Source organism: Monodelphis domestica, chromosome 2, assembly GCF_027887165.1.
Source record: "Monodelphis domestica isolate mMonDom1 chromosome 2, mMonDom1.pri, whole genome shotgun sequence".
Taxonomy (NCBI): domain Eukaryota; kingdom Metazoa; phylum Chordata; class Mammalia; order Didelphimorphia; family Didelphidae; genus Monodelphis; species Monodelphis domestica.
This window is the reverse complement of record NC_077228.1, coordinates 421,935,231-421,960,708: the sequence shown is the minus strand read 5'-3', so window position 1 is coordinate 421,960,708 and position 25,478 is coordinate 421,935,231. Positions and strand designations below refer to the sequence as shown.

Here is a 25,478-nt window from a genome sequence, read left to right as displayed (position 1 = left end):
CATTTAGCTTTTTAAGGAAAGATTTAAAGAGGACATGGAGGGATAGTTTGATATTTTCAAAGGAAAAATAGACTCAGAGATAAATCTACTATGGCTCTTGCCTTATCTGCAGGTGTTAATCTGGCCCAGGGTTTGTCTGCCCGGCGGTCATAGTCAGGAGAATCGGTGACCTCGACATACTCATTAAACCGCAGAATCCTTCTCGCTTGTAGCTCAGCCACTGTTGGTCTCAAACTGAGCTATAAAAGAGGAAGAAATTAGGAGAGTTCAGCCAAAAATGTACAGCCACAGGGCAACAATGTTGTCTACAGAGAGCACTTCAGAATTATTGTTAAACAAGGTCACTTTCAGGTATCAAGAAAGAAAAAAAGTAAGTGCCTTGGGATTCTCTAACAAGAACCAGAAAGCAGCATGACCTAGATTTTGAGTCTATAAAAATCATCATTGTAAGATGAGCTACAAAACCTTCTGGTGACTGTATATATTTCATGATTTTTTTCTAAATTGCCTTGCTTTGCAAAAGCACTGTCTTCAGTGCCATTAGTGATAGACAAAACACATATAACAATGATCAGAAAAAAGCAAGGTAGTTCAGCAACTAAACTATTGGAATAAAAACATGAATATTTTAAAAGACATTTAATATTTTGGAAATATTTGGATCCAAGAAGTATAATACAGCATAAGAAGTACTAAGTAGTCAGAAAACACTGGATGAGTGACTCTGAGAAAATTTTTTCATCTTTGAGTCTCAGTTTTCTCATCTATAAAGTAAGAGGGTTAAAAAACATGTTCTCTAAGGTCCCTGTTGGGATTAACATTTCATACTTCTTTCTCTATGTCATCAATTCTACATGGACAGATTCTACACTTCATGTAAAAATTTTTACCTTGAGGATTATAAATCCACGATACATACATAAATCTGGGGGAAAGGGATACTCTACTTAGTGCAAAACCTTTTTATAGGATAGTCCCAAATAATTTATACCCACTATGCCAGTATTAGCTGGACACTCTAGCAACTCAGTGCTGATTAGGTGGTATTAAGAGTTAGGAGAATAACACAAGAGGAAAAGATAGAGCAGCTTGAGATTTGTTTAAAAGACAAGAATGGGGAATCTTAGTCTTTTGTGAACACATTTCCTTAACCAGCTTTCTCCTTAGAGACACTGGTCGACAGAATGATCACAGTCCAATTTAAATTATGTAAATTATATCTTATCTATCCACTCTTTACTATGATGAAAATTGCTAATTTTCCTGGATGTTGCCAAGCTTGAAGGAAAAATAGAAATGACACCAATGGATTGGGAGAAACTTAGGTTGCTCAAGTCTTGAAGGGACTTTACTACTAAGTTAATGTACTCTAACATATTCTAAGAGTATATCTAAATTGAGAGTCATAATGCTAATTTCATAGAGGAAGGATCAGGCATATTGCTGCTTATTCACTTTCATGAAGTCCTTGTCACAGATTGGATATGTCTATAATAGTCTAAGATCACTATAGTACTTTTTTCTTGATGTATGATGTAGCAGAAAGCAAGCCACAATTGGGTCATATCCTATCTTTTGTGATCTTAGGTAAATCATTTATCTTTCCTGAGACTCGGTTTCCTCATCTGTAAGATTATGGGCATTGGACTAGATAAGAGGTATCAAACATGCAGACATAGACTATGGCAGAGGCAGATTAAAATGTCACTAGGAAACGTTTAAGAAAACAAATAAAAATACAATAGAACATCAATAATTTTTACATGTGGTTTTCCAAGTCCATGGCTGGCACATGAGGATCTTCATGTACCATTTAGTGGCTCCTGTTTCTATTTGAGTTTGATACCTCTGACTTAGAAAACCTCTGAAGTCTGAATCTACGATTTTATTACCATGTTATACTAGAAGTTGTGGAGTGATACTGCTCTAAGGAGATATTGTGGTAGAAGCACAAACTACTCTCCTGAAAGACAAGAGACCAGATTTCTATTACTAGTTGTACCACTTACAAGCCATATAACCTTAAGGTATGTGATTCATGGTTATGCCTCTGTAAAATTAAGGGATCATTTTCATTCTATGGCTCTAGAAGGTAGTGGTTCAATCCATTTGTCAGGCTCTGTGATGGAACCAAATTATGAGTTATTACTGATTGTTCTTCATTTCAAAGAGAGCCAATAACATCATGGGGTGATATCTTGCCTGGCATGTGAGTTGTATTTAAGTAAGTACAAGTTGTATAATGTACAAATATTGTAGCTTATGGGTATAATATTTATGAGCGGCTACTATCATCAATATACATAACTCATTGTCTTGGCTTTCAGACTAGTGACAAAAGGAGAGGATCAGCCAAAAAGAGAGTTCAGGGACCAGCCTTGGTTACACATCTACAAAGAGAGGATGAAATAGGAAAAGAAGGTAAAAAAGGCAGCCAGCTTAATCTCTTTGCAGGTGTCCAGTTTTATGTGATACTGTGAAGTAGAGCAAAGTGGGGGGAGGGAAAGAAAAAAAAAAACATTTATATGGCACCTCCTATGAACCAGGCACTGGGATAAATGTTTCTTATAAATATTAATCCATTTAATTCTCACAACAAGCCTGGAAGTAGATGCTATTCGAATCTTCATTTTGCAATTGAGGAAACTGAGGCAGGCAGAGTTATGTGATTTGCCCAGGCATTTGGTTAATAAAAGTCTGAGGCAGTATTTTAATTCAAGTCTTCCTGTCTCTAGGGCCAACCCTCTGGAAAAAACAAAAGAGGCAAAAAAGAGTTAAAGAAAAAAAGATTAAAAGGGGAAAAAAGTTGCCTAGATTGTTGGACAGCAGAAAAAGTAACCACAATGGCCAGCAGCACTATCAATTGATTTACTGCTCTCTTTCCCATCCTGCTTCTGCTGCTATTGATTAGCCATCAATTTTTATATCTCCTAAGTCCATTATCCCATACTATCCAGGACCATCTATGATGGTACCTAATAGATGGATGCTATTTTTGAGTGACTGCTATCATCCCTAATCCATTCCTCATCATCTTAGTTGCCTAGCTAGTGACAAAAGAAAGGAATCAGTCTAATGATGTGTTCTTAAAGAGCATCTCTAGAGCCTCAGGTAACCAACAGAGTCCTTTTTCATACAAGGTGCTAGCTCTATTTCAACTTGTTTTTACTTTAATTTATAGTCCATTAAGAAGGTGTTTACCAAATATACAATTTTTAATGATGAAATTGTCTCAAAGTCTAGTCACAGCATGATTTTCATCAGAAGGATCATTTTACCCAGACTTTTTCACAATGCTTTTTCTGTGACCTACTGAGATCAGAGGCCAAATTTTGCTCTGGAGTCACTTAATCTGTAGTAATAAAAGTTTAATTAAAGAAGAATGGCTCCTTGGGCCCCACTCAGTGAAAGAAAATTACAGAGAATTTGTTCTTGAGTCATTTTCAACACTGTCCTACTCTTTGTGAGCCCATTTAGGATTATCTTGACAAAGATACTGAAGTTGTTTGCCATTTCCTTCTCAGCTCTTTTTATAGATGAAGAAACCAAGGCAACTGAGCCTAGGATCACCTGATGAGTAAGTGTTTGAGGCCAAATTTGAGCTCAGGAAAGGTGAGCTTTTCTAATACACTCCATAGCTACCCATTACCAAGGATAGTTCCTACCACTCCAGTATCTTTGGTAAAATCCCAAATGGGGTCATGGAGAGTCAGACCTGACTGAAACAACTCAACAACAAGGAGTGTGGACATACACACACACACACAACGTAACTGCCTAGCCCTTGCTGCTCTTCTGCCTTGGAACTGATACTTAATATTGATTCAAAGACAGAAAGTAAAGATTTTTAAAAAAATATTGGGAACTTTTAGATAGAATCCACTTAGTAACATGTAGGAAAATAAGAAAGGAGGAAGTTAATTGGTAAGGAAGACTGTGATATGAAAACAAAGACATAAAGGCATGTACTGTGTGACATAGCCATCACCTTTCTGCTGAGTCTGCGTTTCAGTTCCATTTTCGCTTCTTGTTCTTCTTCTTCATTTTTTTCTGTTTATTGGTATAAAAAGAATTAAGGTATGACTACTTGTGTACAAGGGATGATCCTGGAGTAAGAAAAGCAGATGAGAGTATCATTATTTCAACCTTCCCAAATGATCCCCCATTTAAAAAGAAGAAACAGAATATATTTAGATAGAGAAGAACTTAACCAGGCCATGAGAAGAGGTGGGACTTTATTAATTATCCTAAGTGGTAAAGACAAAAAGTGTTCTGCCAGTTATATATTAAGAAGAAAAATGAAGGTATGTCTGTTTATAATCAAAACAATATAACTCATGAAAATTATGATACTGAATTAAATCACCTGAAGGTTAAGTGAAACATGTTAAGTGAATGGTCACAAAGTAAATCTTTAGTGGATAACTGTTGGAACTGGAAAGAAAGACCTCAGAAACCTGCTACCTGTTTGACCCTGGACAAATCACTTAGACCTTTGTCTGACTCAGTTTCTTCATCTGTAAAATTATGATAATAGCATATACATCCTATGGCTATTGTAAGGAACAAGTGGAATTTGTAAAACTTGTTGCAAATGGTAAAGTATTAATGAATAATTATATTAATGGATATTGTATAATAATATTAATGTTAATGAATAGTAGCTACTAATATTATTATTGTCTGAATTTTTCCTCTTCGTTACTCTTTACCTTTAGGGTATTTGGCTAAGTGAAAAGACTTAAGATGGCCATCTTGAAGTGAAGTATTTTAAGGGAAGGGAAACTTCTTCTGTTTGGATCCCAGATTGTAGGAGTGGAAACATAGATGGAGTGGGACGTGGAGGTAGATGTGGTCTTGATATCAGGATAAACTTTCTAATACATAAAGCTATATCCCAAACTGGGATGAAATGTTTCAGAAGGTAATAGATTTTCCCTTGATAAAAGTTTTCCAGAAAAGTAAGGATGATTACTTGTGAGAGTTGTTAAGGATATATGGGTTACATTTACATTAAAAGGCCTCTGAAAACTCCTCCCAATCATAAATTATAGGATGCCAAACTTACCCAAATTATAATAAAGATGTCAAGTGATATTTTAAAGAACTCTTTGTTTTGCCTAGGCTTTACTAAGACTGGTTTGATTTTTGTTGCTCTTTTTTTTTTCTAAAACCCTTATCTTCCAGCTGTATTGTTTCCAAGGCAGAAGAGTGAGTGATAAGGGCTAAGCAATGGAGATTAAGTGACTTCCCTAGGGTCCAAGAGCAAGGGAGTGTCTGAGGTCAGATTTGCTTACATAATATACCAACTTCACTATTATTCCTGAATTAATTTAGTTTCAATTTACTTTTGAAAAACATGTTGATAAATAAGGGGATGGGACAAATACTTCTAGTCAATATATTTAACTCAAATAAAATAACTTCAAATGGAAATTATTACAGGATTTTTAAAAAAAGGCTTTTATTCAGAGGCCAATCTGTGGCAAAACACCTTTGATAAAAGGTTACATTTCTTCTTATGAATATATTTGTGGGTTATATTTCTTATTCCACCAAATTTTATTCACTACATTAAACCTATCCTGAATTAATCATATTTTATGAAAAAATGTCCCAAGGACAAATAATCACCTTACTAGGGCAAACTAAAGACTGAGTGATATTGGTACATGAGCCTCAGTTAAAGAAATTGGACATATTTATTCTGCAATCAAGAACATTTGGAATAAAGGTGGGATCCTTTCAAATTTCCAAAGGTTTGTCAATGTGGAAAATGGTTTAGACTTGCTCTATTTCTGCCTAAAAGCATATGTAATAACAATGGAGGGAAGCTGCAAGGAGGCAAATTTAGGATTAATGTGAGAAATAAACTTCCCAACAATTATAACTATCCAAAAGAAGAATAGGCTTCCATAAGAAGAGGTGGTTTCCTTCTCCCTGAATGTCTTAAAGATGCCATGTGTTGGGTATATCATAGTGGGGATTCCTTTTATATGTGAGTTAAAGATCATTCCCTTCTAACTCTTGAATCATATTTAAAATATCTGATGAGAATGGAATAAGTAAAAATGGTTCAGATTTTTTGTTCAGTCATTTTCAGTTGTGTCCAAATTTCCATGAGCCTGTATGTGGTTTTCTGGTCAAAGATACTAGAATAGTTTGCCACTTCCTTCTTCCCTCTCATTTTTACAGATGAGGCAACTAAGGCAAATAAAGTAAGTGAATTGTCCAGGGTCACATAGCTAGTCTCTAAGGTCAAATTTGAACTCATGAAGATGAGTCTTCATAACTCCTGGTTGGGCACTCTATCCACTCTACCACCTAGCTGACCTAGAACTGAGGTGTTAAATTATGCATGGCTACATATTGAAAACCACATATTAAGATTATCCAGGTTCTATTTTATTTGTATTATAATCTAGTTTAGAAGCACTGGGGAGCAGGCCATTAGTTAGCTATTTCTGATCAAGAAGATCAGATATTTATTACTATTGGAAATGATAACAACAAGGAGAGATAGCCATGGTTTACTAGATTGTGAACCCAGGTCAACTTGGGTCCAAGTCCCATATCCAAGATATCCTGGTTATATGACCCTGCTGATTATCTAATTTCTTAGTAACCAGGCATCTGATTAAGCATATTATTTGTAGAATCATTGGCAATCTGCATTGATGAATGGAGGGTGTTCTTAACAGGGATGATATCTCCTTCCAGTAAAAATAGGACTTTCCCTCAAACATTTTGTTAATAGTAATAAAATCTTACCTCAAAGGGGCTTATATATTTACTTTATAGTTAGAAATAGAGTTGATTTGTCAAAGACAACGTTAAAATTAGTTAACTAGCTTCTCACTCCATCCAATCCCTCACCCAAGGTTAAAAGAACTAGTTTTCAGTTGAAAGTATAAAAATCACTAACACCTTAAAGAGGGTCTGTTAATTGTCCAAATCTTTCGTCTAAAATATACAACCTGGTGATGGGGGCTAGTGATCTTCAATGAGAAAATTGCAGTAAGCATATGATTCATTTAGGGGATTTAGCTAAACACAGTTGAATCATATGAAAATTACCATTTGACATCAGGAATTGATTTCCCATAAATTTGCAGAATTCTACTTTTAAAAGTGGAAGAAGTGGGATAACAGGAACAAAAACATTAACCTGATTGTTTGAACTTTGCTCTAATAAGGTATTATATCTTCCAAAAAACTCTTTTTGCATAGAGTTGGTTTTAGTTCTTAAAATTTATTTTAAAAACTTTTTTTCCAGTGTATACTTAATTCCTTCCAGATGTCTCATGTTTTCATTTCCTAGGAAGGCTCTTTGTTAACAAGGACAGAAACCTTCCGCATCCATCATAAACAATTCAGGAAAAAGTTTCATGAAAAAGATGATGACAAACCTTGTGAGAAATGACTCATTACCAAAAGATTCAGACATTATGGGGAGTGTCCCCCTTAGCAGACATAATAAATTTGGTTCAAAACCTGTAGACACTTAGAAAACCTACCCAAGAGATTGGTTTTACTTGTGACATTTTGTGGAGGTTAAGGCAGAAGGGGTAAGAGCTGGATCTGTAATTCAACTGGTATAGAGAACTCCAAGATGAAGAAACCTCTACCTATGTAGGTTAGCACCTTTTCTGTAATGTGTAATCTTTGAGAGTTGCATAAAACACTGATAGATTAAGTGATTTGCCCAAGGTCACATAAACACTTTATTCCAGAAGGACAACTTAGCTTTGAGGCCAGTTCTTTTATCTAATATGCCACATTGTCCCAGAAACACAGAGGCTTAGTGAATTTGTTCTAAGGATACTGGCATAGAGGAGTGCTATAATCTTTAGTTATTAACTCAAATAGGTGAGTAATTGTCAAAAAAGAGGTGAACAGAATAAAAATACAAAGCTTAAAATCATCTTAGGATAAAGCTTCTCAAGCATCAGTCAATCTTTTCTAGCTTGTTTTGTGATTTGAGTCTATTGAATTTGCACAGTTCTTGACCATTCTGGGCATGGTTCAAGTTCACAACTTCCAGAAAGCTGCCTTTTGTATGATTTTGAAATAAATGATGATATAATAATAAGGGATGATATCTGGTATCCAAGGGAATTATGGCCCCTCCTGTTGCCTTGCCACTCATTGACAGAATGACAATTGAAGAGCTGAATGACTTTTTCAGTTAGGGAATATCAGTAGACATATCCACACTAAATATATTTATTCTATTTTAGACATATCTATAATAGTCAACAAGTGCATACTAATCAATAAGTTTTTATTTATCATTAATGACATATATCATTTATACCTTAATCAATTATTGTTGACCAACAGGTCTTCTAATCTTTCCTATGTTATAATAGAATAGAAGGTGATATGGGAAAGAGAACAATAAGCTTCAAGAAATGACTACTGGCAGAATAACAAAGTTGGCCATATAAAAGAGAAAAAGTAGGTACATGCATTTAAATGGAATACTCTGGAACCACTGGTATTTAGGGAAAAACATCTGCACAAACCCATCTGGGAAGGTATTATTATAGCATGATAACTATTGCTCATTATGATGACCATCATCAAGAAGAGGAAAAATTAAGATGTGAGCATGTAAATAAATACATCTTAGCTTTCTTTAAAATGATTTAAATTTTAAAGCCAGATTTTCACACTTGATATATGGAAATACCTCAATCCCTGATGACATTGGGTAAAACATTGGGTTATGATGGACAAAACCTAGATATATACCTATAGCAATTAGATCAGAAATTAAATTTAAAGTCATGAGGTATATAATTTTATGAAGTAAAAATACTATGGTCTGGAATCAAGCTCTTGACACAGTAGAATCTGATGACTTTACTGTGGCACCAATATGCTGAGGACATTAGTGGAATTGGTGAAAATGTTTATTGGCTAGTGAAAACGATTTCCTATGGTACCAAGTATAGGTGACCAAGTTTAAAAAGTCTTTCTTTGGGAAGATACTTGGAAGATATAACAATATGCTGTTGTAATGGCCATTTCAGTAAATAGTACTTTCCAGGATGCCATATTTGAAGCAACGTACCAGGGGAAAGCCTGGGAGCCTGGACAGAATAAGTAGACACACATATCACAGAAATACAATGAGGGTTTTGGCATTTTCTCCTGTTGAGTGACTGAAGTAATAAATGTCAGAAATGATAAACTCTACTCTCTTTTCATTTTCCCTACAATATTATTTCTAGAAACTATAGATCATTAATATCTCTCCTGCCAGAATTGAAAACAATTCTTTGGTTCCAAAATAAACAATATACTTAGGTTACCTTAAATAAGGAAATTAGGAGAAGGCTGGTATCAAACTCAAAGCCTAATTAGGAAGTTACTCCCTTCCCCTTCCTCTGAAATCCAGGAAATTATGGCATCTCAAAGCCAGTGTAGCAAGGCAGAAGAATGTTGTCACAGTTGAGGAACCCACAGTGCCCAGGAATATACAGTAGAACATCATAGATATTCACAAACAATGATAGAGTTGGGATTATCTGCCATGTTAAGGGATTTCCCAAGAACATCTTCTTTCTATTTCTTTAGTATCCTTTTAGTAAAGTGGGACTCAATTTGGATAAGCATACTCCCTGTCCTACAGAAATTTCCAATCTTTGACTTTATTTAAATGTTAGTATTAAATCCTGCCTCATTTTGTTCTTAGGAGAAAAAAAAACTGAAATGAAATCTTTTAGAAATAAAATTTTTTCTTCTCTCAGTTGGATATGGAGATTTAACTGAAGTTCCTTATATTCATGCCAAGTGTTGTATTCTATTTATGCCAAATAGATGAACTACATCAGGGATGGAAAAGAATTCTCTGCCACTCACTCAAAAACAAAGAGCCGAAAGAGAATGAATAGAGGACAACCATTCTCATTATTTATATGTATTTGTTGAGTAGTCACAGTAATCCCAGCTGGAGGGTAAACATATTGGGAAATAGCACTAGAAAGAAGATATTTCATTGGAGAGCAGTCTAACCAACACGACTCTTAAATCTCATGTCCAAAGGGATTTTTCCATAATGCCAGTGATTCATTACCATTAAAGTGACAATCAGGCAGTTTGCATTCCTTGGCTCTTTGAAATTTCAAAGGCTGCAAAACTTTTGGAAGAGCCAATTTATGATTAGCAAAATATAACTAAAATGGAGATAATATATTTAAAAATTTCCCATTCATGGAGTTTCCTGTGATTAATGGCTTTGTTGATGTAATGTGACAGATAAAAAGTGCTTCTCTTATTATTTTTATACCAATGAAAAATAAACACTAATATAAACACACTACTCTAGTGAAGAGAAAAAATGCCTCCAAAGAAAGGATAAAAGCAAATAAGAGAAGAACTAGGAAAAGTCTAAGTTTTAAGAAGTCAGGAACATTCTTCCAGGAGAAAAAAGATATAACAAAGGGAAAGAAAGTATTGCTTTCATCATAATTTCAACTAAGGCCAATAATCTGTTTTGACAAATTTGTTTGAGTAAGACAAAGTATATCATTAGCTATCATATAGAAATGTTTAAATTTATTCTGTTGGCTTTGTCTTGTTAAGATATGAAGGACCAAACTATGTCCTTCTAATTTTTACTTTTTGGAAAGGTCAATTTGGACTTCTAGAGATATTCAGTGAGTAAGACTACATGGCCACATGTTTCATCATTTTAAGATAAATGAGTCATGGGTTATTATAAAAGCTTGAAAATTACCCTCCAGAGAGAGAACTGATAAATATACATAAATGAGACATAGTTTTATATATACACATATCTTTTTGTCAAACGATGCCTCCTCTAATAGGAGGAAGAGAGGGAGAGAGTTAATGGATTTTTTAATGTAACAAATGAATAAATTTAAATTTAAAAAGTCATTCTATAGCATAGAAGGCCTTATTTTTGTAATGTGAAATTCAAATACCAAGAAATATAAATTGGGCTATATAAGATAAAAGAGGCAATGTAACTTCAGAGGATAGATTTCTGGGCTTAGAGTCAAGAGCATTTGGGTTCAAATCATACCAAGGGCATTTCCTAACTTTGGGTCCCTCAATAAATGGCATAGTTCAAAGATTGCTGGATTTAGGAACAGAAAAACCTGGATTTGAATCCCACTTCCTATACGTAATACTTTTATGATCCTTGGGCATTTCAATTATCTTTGTTTACCTTCAGTATTTCATCTGTAAAATAAGGAGATTCAAGTTGATAGCTTCTATAGTCCCCATCTAGCTTGAAATTTATTATCTTGTGATTAGAAACTTATCTACTAAATGATAGATGTTTTATGATCTGTGATGATGAAGGATTCCCATAATAGGAGTTCTCTATATGTAAATGAAATTATGCATACTTCTTTAGAGTATATAAAGAATTAAATATTAATGACTTAATAAGCAATTTCAAAGTGAATAATAATTAAGATTTCCCAATGACAAATGGAGTCTAACACTCTTGGAGATTATTTAAAAAAAATATGAATAAAGGATACTTACGTTTTAGGATATTTCTTTGCTCTAGCTCTTCACTTGTTGGCCTCTGGCTTAATCGCCTATGAAATTAAATATGGCAGAATTTATAAATAAGTACCATTCATGCATAGAAGTAAAAAAAGGAAAAGAAGTTATTTAAGTACTTTAATGAAGATATTAAAAATTCATTAAAAAAACCTACCTAAGGGGACAGCTAAGTGGCTCAGTGGATTGAGCACCATGCCTGAAGATATGAGGTCCTGGGTTCAAATCTGGTATCAGACACTTTCTAGCTGTGTGATCCTTAGCCAACCACTCAACCCAAGTTGACTAGCCCTTACCTTCCTTCTGCCTTGGATCTAAAACACAGTATTGATTCTAAGATGGAAGGTAAAGGTTAAAAAAAAAAGAAATCTACCTACATTAAAAGAATCAAGCTGCTGAACATTACTCAATCAATACATATTTATTAAGTGTTCTACCATGTTCTAGGCACTGTACTAGGCACAAATATAATGAATACCCTTCTTCTCAGGGAGTAGTTTATGCTCTAAAAGGAGAGCAATGAGGACATGCAGATTGCAAATTATACACACACTCGTACACCCATATATATATATGCATATATATATATATATATATATAATATAGTAGTTAAATATGAAGTAGTTTGGGAGAGAGATTGGGAAAGACTTCATATAAAAGAAAACATTATTATCTTGAAGGAAAAAAAGAGATTTTGTGATAGAAAGGTAAAGAGGGAGTGTGTTACAGTTACGGTGGATAGCAAAGGCAAAGGGACTCCAATGGAGAGCTGTGGGGGAGGAAAAGAGATAATGCTAGTTTGGATGGTTTATAACACAGGGGTAATATACAATAAGGCTAAAAAGGCTAAAAATGTAGGTCGATGGGGCAACTAGGTAGTTCAGTAGAGAGCCAGGACTGAAGTGGGGAGGACCTGCATTCAAATCTGGCTTCAAGACACTTCCCAGCTGTGTACCCTAGACAAGTCACTTATCACCAGGTGCCTAGCCCTTACTGCTCTTTTGCCTAGGAACTCAGCAGTGATTCTAAGACAGAAGGTAAGGGTTTAAAAAAAAGGACAAGAAACATAAATATGAACTATTTGTTTACAAATAACCAGCAGGCTACAATCTTTAAAATGTTCTTAAAATTTCTTTTGAGTGGGTTTTTTTGGATACCTCCTACAGTGATTAATCACAGATAAATTTCAACATTGCCCAAGTTGAATTATCATGAGTTCCAAATGAGTGGAAATGGAAAGAGAAAGTAATTATAAATAAAATACAAACCATTTTTGTTAATGATATTTAGAATGGGAAGGGGGAAAATTGCAATCCAGAGATTGTTCAAATTCTCATTTTCACAGATTTCATAAAAATTTAGGGCTGGAAGGAGATTTAGAAACCATCTAATCCAAGCTTGTCATTTTATAAATGAAGAAACAGAGATCAAGAGAACCAGAAAGTGGATCAGATTTCAATACAGATTCTAGTCTAGAGAGAAAAATATGATAAAGTTTGAGTATTGGAGTAAGAAATTATGAGTTCTTTTTCCCAACTTCCTTATTTACAAGTTGGTGACAATGCTCAAGTTAATTAATCTTCATGAGAATTTTTCTTATCTGTAAATTGGGGATATGATATACTACCAACTTAAAATGGTTGTTGTGAAAGGCAAATTCAATAATATATGTAAAATGTTACTATATGTAAAATGTTTCATAACTATAAACACTGTATGAAACTGAAGAATAAATTAGACTCTATGAAAGGATAGAAGAGTTGGGTGGGAAAGCCATTTATTTGAACACTGAGCAAGAGGAAAATGATGAAGCATACTTAAGACCTTCCTCTTTAGTTTTAGTTTTTCTCCCATCAAATATTTTTTTCCCATTTAAACATTTTAAAGCAAAGCTGTTGTGTGAACTTAATATATATTATACCCTTTGAAAACCCATTTTGATCAGTATCAGTCCCACCCTTTGACTGGGTGTACATATATACTACAGGAGAACACCAGAGGTCTCATGGCTCCATGGCTCCCAGAAGAGGCTGGCCCCAAGTACCAGGAGACTCTCGGTGTCGAGAAGACTGGGCTCTGACCTAGACCGAGGTCAAGTCTGTCCAATCAGAGAAAGCCAGGAATGATGTCACTGGTTTTATAAGAAAGGAGAAGATGGAGAAAGCTTAATTTGCACATGGAAACCTCAGATTAAATAGACATGGCCAATTTTCTCCTCTTTCTTTTACTAATTCCAGAGAATTTTAATCAAACACTGGAGTGAAACAAGAGATAGTGTGGTATAGTAGAAAGAATAATGGACCAAGAATCTAGAGATCCAGCTTAACCTTGACTCTGCTACTAACTTATTGTTTGACTGTGGACAGGCCACTTCTGAGCCTTATTTTCCACATCACAAAAATGAAAAGATTTTCTAAGCTCCTTCTTAGCTGTAGAATTCATTTATTCTCATCTCCTTGTTTTCAATTCTAGACTATCCTATCTGGGAGAAGTTAGTAATGAGTGACAAGTAACCAATCTATAGGAAGCCAGAAATAGGAGATAGACAAGGAAAAGGAAGGGCATGGACAATCTGAGGCAGATAATCAGGAAAAGCTGCCACTAGGGGTTTAAAAAAAAAGATACACCTTACATTTTATTCCCTAAACTCAGGAAAAAAAATCTTCTTCCATGTCTCTTAAGATTTTCTTTTAGAAACTTATTTTGGGTTCAAGAAAAAGATTTCTTCCTGAGTGGGCAACCAATACAAATCAATAGTCCTGATCCTTTCATACTTGGGCTAGAAATAAAGGAGTCCTTAAAGGCACCATATTTCTTCTTTGAGGATGCCTAAAAAAGACCTGGCCCTGGTTGTGCAACCCTCACTTGTAAATGGCCATCACAAAAAGTTCCGTGCAAGGAAATGAATTCCTCTTTACCTCCCAAACTTTCCTCACACAAACTCCAGAAGATTACCTTTCATCTCTTTATAATATGCTTCTACTAGAAGAGGACAGGAATTTTTCAGGGCTTATGATGATATCAGTCAATAAGAATTATTGACATCACCACCACTTGGTTTTATAGTACATTAGAATATATGTATGTACATATATATAATTTTAGATACATTTTATTTTTATATTATTAAATACAATGTATATTTCATATACATTTTTATTGCATCAGTATATCATATATTTTATTATATATTACATATATATTTTTATTGCATCAGCATATGCATTTTTTTAATTGCATCAGTAAATTTTATTTTGCTTTTACATGTTTGGAGATTTGAACCAAGTATACAATTACTGTCAGGAAATCTTAACGAGGGTAGGAAAGCGTATATAATAGATTTAAAGAGTTGCAATTTCCCTTTTTTCATCCAGACTCTGGGGTTGATATCTATAATGAAGAATTTAGACTCACTTAAAAGAATACATTCTTGGTACCATATATCTGTGTGTGTGTGTGTGTGTGTGTAGAGAGAGAGAGAGAGAGAGAGAGAGAGGGAGAGAGACATACAGAGACAGAGATAGAGTGAGAGACTGGAGACGGAGATGGAGACAGAGACAGAGAGACAGAGAGAAAGCCTCATAGGAGCTCATACATCATTCAGTACCAATGGCAATAACATGACACAATGCTTTCTTTAGGAATGGCAAGACATAATTTCTTACACTTGAAATTATAAAGGGAATTTAGATAAGCCACATATAGTTACTGGTCTTAGACTAGATCTAGGACACAAGCATCTTAGCTATATGAACCTGGATAAGTCACTTAAACCCCATTGCCTCCTCTTCTCCCTTAGAATCTATTATACATAGTATTGATTCTAAGACAGAAAGCTAAGGGTTAAAAAAAAAACCCATTTAGAATTCTTCATTTCTTCAGTAAAAGGAATTGAAATGATTGCTGAATTAAGTGAGCCTTTGATTATTTGAAGTGGGGCACCCAGTGAGATAGAGGTGCTTTAATTGGTTAAAATAATCAGCACTCCACTGAGACTTCAAAAGTTACCTGACAAGCTTTGTTCCTATCTGTTGTCGAATTTCCTGTCTTTCCTCTTCAGAGGTTCGCTGCAAGATGTTTTTGTCTTCCAATTCTTTCTTAGAAGGTCTGTTGCCAAGTTTGATGGCAAGAGTATCTCGGCGACGTATTTTACTTGCCAAAGCGCCTGCGGATTGGGAAGGAACAAATAAAAAGAAAAAGACTTTCAACCATCTGTACTTATGTTACAAATACTCAGCAAGGGCTTTTAAAATACTCAAAGATCAGACCCTTTCCTAATATCAATTTTAAGTAACATCAGATTTGTACACACAAACTAGTTTGTCTTGAATAAAGTTAGAGAACTTCATAAAGAATTTTCTAAAATATGTTAGAGCAGATAGGGAATAAAAATGTCAAGAATTATCTCATCATCATGAAAACATTTTGAAGTTTATTCTGCTGTTTGAATGCTATAAAAGTCTTAAAGCTTTGTCTGTCCTTTCTTCTCAAATCTTAAAAATTAAATGTACCCACCTGTACCCTTTAAAAGTTCATTTTCTTCTTGCTCTCTCTTTTTTCTTCAGAAAATGCCAACAAAGTCACTAAACCTAAAAGTAAGTTTCTTTCATCTACATTACTATATTCCCTGAATGACCCTGAAATGACCCAGCAGCCTTTACTATGTGAAAAGTATTACCTCAAAAGATGACAATTAATTCCAGTTGGGAAGATAATAGTGCTGGGTTTTACCCACCACAAACTCAAAGAAATCTGCTAACCAGCTATTCAATGTTTAGCTTTGGAATAAATTTTTTTATTATACTGTGAAGCTTGATATGAATTTTGTCCCATAACAATAGACTGATTGACTCCACATCCTAGCTTTCTAAAATGTTAAAAATATAACAGTCCCTCTCAGACGTTTGATCTTTTCCTCCACGAACCATAGTGATAACAAAACAAACTAAATCAGTCACCATCATTCTTTATAAGGCATAAATTTTGACCTGCTTTGTACAAATGGCTATTTTTGATTCCCTGATCATGGAGGCATTTTAAACTCTTAATTAATACTATTTTATAACCTCCAAAATTCATTCAATATAGAAAGTTTCCTTTTAATTCTGGGGTAAAAGGGGGATAAAATCTTTAGCCATCAAAACAAACTAAAAAGTAAACTGCATGGAAGCCTTTCGTTCAGGGATGAGCAGCATGACAGTGATCTTGGATCACACTGAAAAGGGATCCAGATAGGAAGCATTTAGTCTTTGTTGCAAACACAGACATATATGACTGAAGGGTGAACTACAATCTCTTTCCAGAGAGAGCAACCCCCATGAAGGTCTGAGAGAAAAATGAAACCAGCAAAAATAAATGTCTTTCATTTGAGAAGGGGGAAAGGAAAATATATCAAATTGCCTGGTCCCTGATGAACTGTCACTTGTTTTTGGAAACTCAACAAATATGGGTCCACCAGTGAGAAATACTGCATATGCTTTCAGACTCTTTCCATGTATTGATCAGTTTGGCTATATATTTTTTTCTTTCCTCTATCTTAAAAGTTCTTTGTCCTAAGGGATAGTTTTCAGGGAAGAGCAATGGGGAAAGATACAGAAGGAATATTTACATGATATAAAGTCAAAGAGATATCAATAAAAATCTCTTTTCAAAAAGAAACTCTTACTTTCACTACTATCATCTTCATCATCATCATCATCATCATCATCATCAGTATATAAAATAGGCCCATCTGAATCAGAATCATTAGCTTGGTTCTCTCTTCGAACTTCAATCTCTGTGCTGCTGAGAGATTCAGAAGACTCTCCCATCAAAACAGGAATCATTAGCCGTGGCGCATCCTTAATCAGCTCTTCTTTGGTTGTCAAACTGTTCAAAAGGCACAAAAATACTGCTATAGCATGAATGATACCACACCACATCAGATCACAGCTTCCACATTTCCTTCCCTCCACAAGTTTCAGGGTAAGATGCTAATGTTATGAGAACATGCCCATATGGACACTAGTAGAACTTGAATCATATCAGAGGGCTTGTGCTGGCTAATGCAAATATTCTTTGTAGAGGAGGGAAAAAGGCTCTATATTATCTTTGTCAAGGAAGCTACTTTCTAGGTGTTCTTATTTCTAAAGGGGAATGAGCTCTATCAGATGATCTATAAGGTCCCTTCTAGCTCTATCATTCTGTGATTATATAAATGTGATAAACATAAATTATATAAATTAAAATTAAATTTTGAAAAAATTTAATCCCCCCAAAACTCTCAGTGTGATTTGAAAGAAAAACCAAAAGAATGAGATTGACTATACCTTAGTTTTTAAGTCTACTTCTACTAAGGACCATAGAAAAGCTTTTTAGCCCTTCCAAGCCTCAGATTCCTCAAAATCTATGGAATGTCAGAGGTGGAAATGCCCTTAGACTTCACATAATCCTACGGTTATCCTGAAATTGTTTATAACCATAGCCATGAGTAAAGTGAAAGATGTGTTAATAGAATGTCCTTGTTGGTCGAATTTCAGGTATTTAAAATTTTACATTTTAACATTTCATAGGAAAATACAGTAAAAGCTTGAAGAATCTTGGCAATCAGCTAGATGATTTGTCTCCTTTTATGGAAAACAGAAACTTCATAATCTTTTCTAGATCACCTCTGTTAGCAGTCTGACCAGGATTGAAACTCAGGTCCTCTGACTCCAAAACTAGTGTTCCTTCTTATTTTTTTTTCATTTCTCATACATTTTATTTTATTTAGTATTTCTTCTTATATACGACACTGCTACAGTATCCACCCCTTTTTTGGGTGTTTGAGAGCAAAATTTTCCTCATCATTCATAATCTGAACCATAATAAAAACTCTGGAATTTATCTGGTTCTTTTAAGCATTCAAAACTCTCTGATGGAGATTCTTTTCTATAAACTTTAGTGCTATAAGGTAGGTAGGCAGGTAGTATTATTTCCTATTTATAGATAACATTAAGTCTTAAAGAAGTTAAATGATTTGCCAAAGGCAAAGCATAATTGGCAGAACTAGGAAGGTTTCCTAACTCTGCCAGGCTTTTCCATTATACTTCAGGGTATTTAATAACCACCACAACTTTGCTCATGGTCCATAAACTCGAAGCTTTGTCAGTCAGTGCCTTGGAAATGACCAAGTATACCTATAGTTGAAACTAAAATATCAGTAACCTTTAAAGCAGACAAATTGATTTTAATTTACAATTACAGATGATACATAAAATAGTCAATGTTTGAAGATATTTATGGAATAAATCTACCATTCCTGAATATCAGCACCTCAGAATTAAGGCAGCTACAAGAGCCAGGCAGAATATAACAAATATATTTGGAGAACTATTAAGTTTTATAAGTGTTGTAGCAACTAAATTCTGAGACTTAGAATACTGCATTAGAGTTGGAAGAAACTTTATGGATCCTCTAGTCCAACACTTAGCTGTATGAACCTGATCAAGTCACTTCACCCTGTTTACCTCAATTTCTCATCTATAAAATGAGCTAGAGGGAGCAGGTAGGTGGCTCACTGGATCATGAGCCAGGCCTGGAGACAGGAGGTCCAGGGTTCAAATTTGACTTCTGATACTTCATGGCTATGTGATCCTGGGCAAGTCACTTAACCCCTATTGCCTAGCCCTTGCCTCTCTTCTGCCTTGGAGCCAATACACAGTTTTGATTCTAAAATGGAAGGTAAGGATTTTTTTTTTTTTAACGAGCTGGAGAAGGAAATGGCAAACCATTCTGGTATCTTTGCCAAAAAAATTTCAAATAGGGTCCAGGAAAGACAGATATAACTGGAACAACTGGACAACAATATTCCAACTTTCTTATTTTATAGATAAAGAAATCGATGCGCAGAGAAGCTAAATGACTTAAATCTGAGAGCAATATTAGTATATTCGCTAGAAGGGAACATTCGTTTTGCAAAAGACCAAATCTAAACCAAACCTTTTCAATAAAGCTCTAGCATGGCAATTTTATTTTTAAAATCTAGCACTCCATGACAGTAACCTTCACAGGGAGAAAATTCTTTGCTACCATGAGCCTACGTTTCTAATATAAGAGCTAAGCCTTATTCTGATTGCATACTCAGTGGTGATAAAGAACAGATGGACACCATCTTTTGAGAAATAATGCTTCAAATATTTCAGCTGAAGAACAGTGTTGTCATCCTTGTTGCCTTCTGCTCCTCTACTAGTACAGCTTTCCTTAAATACGACCTAGGTTAAAAGAATATAAGTATCTCTGTGCATAGTCTTTGCAACATGAGAAATAAAAATGTGCTTAGAGTTGAAGAACTTAGACTCTTGAGATGCATTCTCCCAGAGTGGAAGGGAGCTGTAAACTGATTATCCTACAAACTCCACAGAGAACATTAGATACTTCTGATAATGTGTTAAAATTGTCAAGTTGCTATTTTTAAGTATGCTTAAGTAAGAAATATATAGTCTAATTCCTCAAACTTCAAATTCTGTCTTAATTATTTGCAGTCTCTATGATTGATTATATCATATTTCCTTTTTAACTCTGGCTAAGTATATACTTTGGTAAAATTTAATCCTGTTATCAACACTAATGGAAGAGAGAAGCAGCAAAGATGAAAGAACCCAGAGGGATTATAAAATCTTTACATTTTTCATGTTCCTTGTAAATATAAATAGGAATTTGAGTTAATTTTGATGCATTTTCCCTAATGTCTTATCAGAAAGGCTAAATATGATAAAATGAAATGATGCTCAGAGAATGTATCAATTTATGAAAGAAGGTAGGGTTGCATAGTGGTAGAGAGCTGGCCTTAAAATCAGAGAGACTGGGTCAAGTCCTGCTGATACTGGTGGTGTAACCCTGGAACTTCCCAATATTCTAGGCAATTCTCTAACACTATAAAGCACAGAGAAGGTGCCCATGCATTAGCAGAAGTTGTTTCCTCATCCATGACTTCTCTATATCAATGAAATGATTCATTTCTGATTCCTATCAATTTCTTCTTCACCAGCACATCCTTTGATGATGATGCCTCAAAGGCTAAAAATAAAAAAGTAGCAGTCCCTAATCTGGATAAGGTGCAAATCGTAGTATTAGTAACTGAAAAACTAAGAGTTGTCTGGATCGTATTTTCAAGATCAGCTCAAAGCAAAATAATTTGCTAAGAATAAAACAGAACAAAGGAGGAAAGAAAAGTAAATTTAATTATTATATTTAGGTTGATGATTCTTAAATCTACTTATTCAGTCCTACATCTCCAACTGCCTTTCCAATACTCTGAACTGGATGTCCAGTAGATTATCTTTAAATTCAATATGTCCAAAATGGAAATCATTAACTGTCACACTGGCATCCCTTTGACATTATGGTTTTGACATATTGCAGAATGACATAAGAAATTAGAGGAGAATTTTTTGGGAGTTTTATGGAAATTGCAGATGATATGTGAAGGCCAGCAGATGACACAGAAAAAGTTTAGAAACTATATAGCCTATAACCAAACTTTTACAATAAGGTCCTGTAAACACCTTTAAAAGAGAAGGAAAAAAAAATTCAGACTTTTTCCCTGATTCGAAGGGAGGGCCAAAAAATGTTACACAGATTTTTCCAGATCTTGAGGATGCATTCCTTTAACTCCCATGATGTGGGAGGGATACCTGTATGTATGTGGTGTGTGTGTACATATACATATGTGTGTGTATATATATATATGCAGCTCTTCTAAGATTAAAAAATAGGAATTCAGATATTTCTCACTGAGATGCCTCATTAGTTACTATTAATAAAAGCTCCCAGTGTTAAATGTTAAAATGTCCTCTTTCCTTATTCTGGTGTTTTTGTATTAATAAGATTCTAAATTTTGTGGTCTATATTCATATATGTACATGTATACTGTGTATACATATGTATTGAGATTTAAAATTCTGTTCTATTTACATAGATGTATACAAGTATTACCTTTCACCCTAAACTCTCTCTACTTCCAAACTTCTCTATTGCTGTAAAAGGCAATAGTTTCTCTCCCTTCCCCCATGTTTGCACCCTAGACATCATCCAAGACTCCTCACTGTCTCTCATCTCCCCTCTCCCATCTCCAATTTGTTGCAGAGGTCTGTTCATTTCACTTCCAGAGAATCTCTTAAGTGCAACCTTTCTTTCTTCTGATCCTGTACTACCCTGACGTAGGGCCTCATCAGCTAAGACCTGGACCCCTGCAACAGCCAGCTGGTTGGTCCACCTATAAATCTCTCTCAGATCCAGTCCATCCCCCATTAAGCCACCAAACTGATTTTCCAAAAGGGCAAATCTGAACAAGCCACTCAATAAACTTCAAGGGGTCCCCATTACCTCCAGGATCAAATATACAATTATCTATATAATGGTTAAACCCTTTAAAATCGAGTCTCCTATCACTTGAGTTTTTTTTAAACCTTACCTTCTGGCATGTACTATGATCCAGAGACACTGCCTGGCCTCCTTGCTATTTCATGAAGAATCCCTAACATCTCTTGGCATTTTCTTTGATTGTCCTTACTTAGAATGCTCTTCCTCTCAGCTAAAATCTAACTTTCTTCAGGAAGCCTTTCCCAACCCTTCCCAATTCTGGTGTCTTCTATTTCTTAATTACTTCTTTTTTATCTTGTAGATGGCTTGTTTGTATGAATTTGTTTTCTCACCCATTAGACTGTGAGTTTCTAAAGGGCAAGAACTGTCTTTTGCCTTTCTGTGTATGCTTAGAGCTTAGTGCATTTCCTAGTGCACAGTACATTCAGAGTAAATGCTCATGGATCAACTGATTTGGAGTCCAGAATTCAAATTACAATTCTGTTTTTTTTTTTTTGCCGCCTATGTGGTTTATGGCAAATTAATACACCTCAATGATCCTCAGTTTCCTTAGGTTGTACTGGATCATCCCATCACCTTGTGAAATATATTTCTAGATGAGAAGGAAGGCAGCAAGAATGCAGAAAGGTTTTTAAACCCTGAAAATGGGTTGGTTATAATACAATTTCCATGAGAAATAAATGAACACCATATTAAACACTCTGTGGTCAACTCCCACTCAGTGAAACAAAATAAATCTCAATTAGACTCATCTATCATTCTGCCTCCTTGCTTAATAAATCATTAAGAAAAATATAGGATATAGCATGTACTCCTTAATGGCACTCAACCAAGACTCTCCCTAATATTGTCCCATCTTTCTCTCTTTATATCCCAGTACTACTCATATACAAATCCTCTGCTCCAACAAGCCTTGCCTGCATCTGCTAGAAACACAGAACTTTAGAGCTGGAAGTTACCCTATAGATGATCTAATTGCATCTGACAGATGAGCAAACTAAGGCCTTGAGGGGTTAAGCAATGGTTCACTTGTTGTTAAGTTGTTTTACAGTCATGTCTAACCCTTTGTGACCCCATTTGGGTTTTTCTTGGCAAAAATACTGGGGTGGTTTGCCACTTCCTTCTTAAGCTCATTTTATAAATGAGGAAACTTAGGCAAACAGGATTAAGTGACTTGCCCAAGGTCACAACTAGCATCTGAGGACAGAGTTGAACTCAGGCAGATGAGTCTTTCTGACTCCAAGACCAGCACTCTAGCAATGGTGCCATCTGGCCACCCTACAGTTCATTGAAAAAGACCTTGACTGATTTGATCATCCAATGATCAGAACAAGGGTTAGTTAGAGCCAAAGTCTTTTTGGCTCCTAGCACATTGCTCTTTTAAAAACAAAAACCTTACCTTGTTTCTTAGAATCAATATTGTGTTTTAGTTCTAAGGCAGAAGAGCAGTAAGGGCGAGGCAAAGGGGGTGAAGTGCCTTGCCCAAGGTCACACAACTAGGAATTGTCTGAGTCCAGATTTGAACCCAGAACCCCCCCACCCCCATCTCTAGACCTGTAACTCTATCCACTACAGTAATGAAATTAGGAATATATTGATATGGTTTTGATAAGTTAAGGAATTTTGGAAAGTTGTCCCAGAAGCTGAAGAGTGGCTGAGACAGAAATGATTCTGGGTATGGCTTGGAAATGGAAGAGGAAAAGGCAAGAAGAGTTCTGAGTCAGTTGGTCCCTGACTTCTGTGGGGGGTGAATCAGTTCTGCGCTCTCTCTCTCTCTCTCTCTCTCTCTCTCTCTCTCTCTCTCTCTCTCTCTCTCTCTCTCTCTGTATAAAGCCCTGTCCGTGACAGGAAAGAAAGAAAAACCCTTGAAATATCTCAAGGGATTGTCCTTTCCTCACTGTGGAAAAACATCAGGAAGAAGACTGGTGTATACCTGCTGCTGTGAAAACTTCTGTGTGAAAGGAGAAAGACCAGAAGACCTGCTTCTTACATCAGAGCCATACTCTGGTCAGTGAGCCTCTGGCAATTTGGTTCACTGGCTTTGCCTACTTGGAGACAATTTTAATGTAGATAATTTAATTATATACATATATATGTAAGGATTTTAGATAGCTTAGTCAGATAGCATTTTGGGGATTTTAGTTATTGGTAAGGAGTTTGGAGAGTAGCTTGGGTGAATTCCCAAGATCAAGAAGAAATTCACAGTGAGGTGAAAGAGAAGTGGGTGGAGAATTGAGTCCCCTTAGAGTTAAGGCATCCTGTTATAATGAATCATTATATCTTACTATATAATATAAATAAATAAATAAATAAATGTGTGTGTGTGTGTGTGTGTGTGTGTGTGTGTGTGTGTGTGTCTATAAAGTCTCCAGGTAGTTTGTGCACGGGGCTCAGGGAAGGGAAGTTCACTCTTGGTCTTTCCTTCAAGGAGGAGTTCGAACTGGAATACTTTGTAAACATCTAACAAAGCATACACAACAGTATCCTCCTTATTAACACCTTTATTATTATCATTATTATACCACTGAGCCACCTAGCAGCCTTCAACTTTGGTCTTTGTATAGATCTTACCTCTGCATCTTTACAGCCTCTCTTAGTGACCTGGAGTGCTTTCCCCTTCTTGTCTACTTATCTTACTTAATGTTCACTTTCTCCTTCCAAACTTGAATTCTTTTTTGTCCCTGACAGCCCGTGCAGATACCTCCTCCCTCCTCTGAACTCTTACATTTGCACTAATTTATCTTGCATGTTTTGCTCATACATTTTACATATACTTTCCCCCCAAATAGAATATAAATTCCTTGAGAGCTGGGATGATTTATTTTCTCTTTGTATATTCCCAGTATATCTTAATAAATGATTGGCCATTAAGTATTAATTGTTTTGTATTATTATCTTTCATAAATAGATGACCCATGTTCCCAAAGAGTACTCAGCTCCATGGGAGCAAAGGTTGTGTTGTACTGCTCAACAGTTTCCACAGTGCACACTATTACACATAGTGAGTATGTAGCAAGTCCCCAGGCCCCCTTCAAATGAATGAATATGTTTTAGGAGCAGCTGGGTAGCTCAGGGCATAGAGAGTCAAGCCTAAATGCAAGAGGTCCTGGGTTCAAATTTGGCACCAGACAGTTTCTAGCTGTGTGACCCTGGGAGAATCACTTAGCCCCCATTGATCAATCCTTACAATTCTTTTGCCTTGAAACTAATACATAGTATTGATTCTAAGATTGAAGGTAGTGGTTTAAAAAAATGATATGTTTTATTCTTCTCTTAAAGAAATTTAAGGAAAATGATTTTGTAGTTTCCAAATGAAATCTATGATTTCGTAGTTTCCAAATGAAATCTACTCACAGCCTCTTAGTATTAGCAAAAATCTTTAAATTACTCTTTTTCTATTAAACTTCTGCAAAAACTGTAAATATTTGGTCACCAAATTTCACTTCAATCTTGTTTATACAGTCTAACCATATACTCAGTTTTTCAACAAAGTTTTTTAACTTACTGATGTTCAGTTAATGGATTGCTCTGACACCCGAATCATTTTCCCATGACAGGCTACTTCCCATGCATAACTATATTGCTCC

The 25,478-nt window shown here is 35.3% G+C and overlaps 1 protein-coding gene across 7 annotated transcripts in view; it reads right to left on the bottom strand.

The window, feature by feature from the left end:
- The window catches only part of PHACTR2 (phosphatase and actin regulator 2), a 283,035-nt gene that overhangs the window by 40,976 nt on the left and 216,581 nt on the right, over positions 1 to 25,478 (bottom strand). For all 7 annotated transcript variants that reach the window (XM_007484658.3, XM_056818888.1, XM_056818886.1 and 4 more), the window contains 5 exons: positions 17,216 to 17,418; positions 15,559 to 15,715; positions 11,530 to 11,585; positions 3,989 to 4,050; positions 102 to 239 (listed from right to left, as the gene is read on the bottom strand). In XM_007484658.3, coding sequence (XP_007484720.2) covers positions 102 to 239; positions 3,989 to 4,050; positions 11,530 to 11,585; positions 15,559 to 15,715; positions 17,216 to 17,418 — 616 coding nt within the window. The remainder of the gene's footprint in view (positions 1 to 101; positions 240 to 3,988; positions 4,051 to 11,529; positions 11,586 to 15,558; positions 15,716 to 17,215; positions 17,419 to 25,478) is intronic.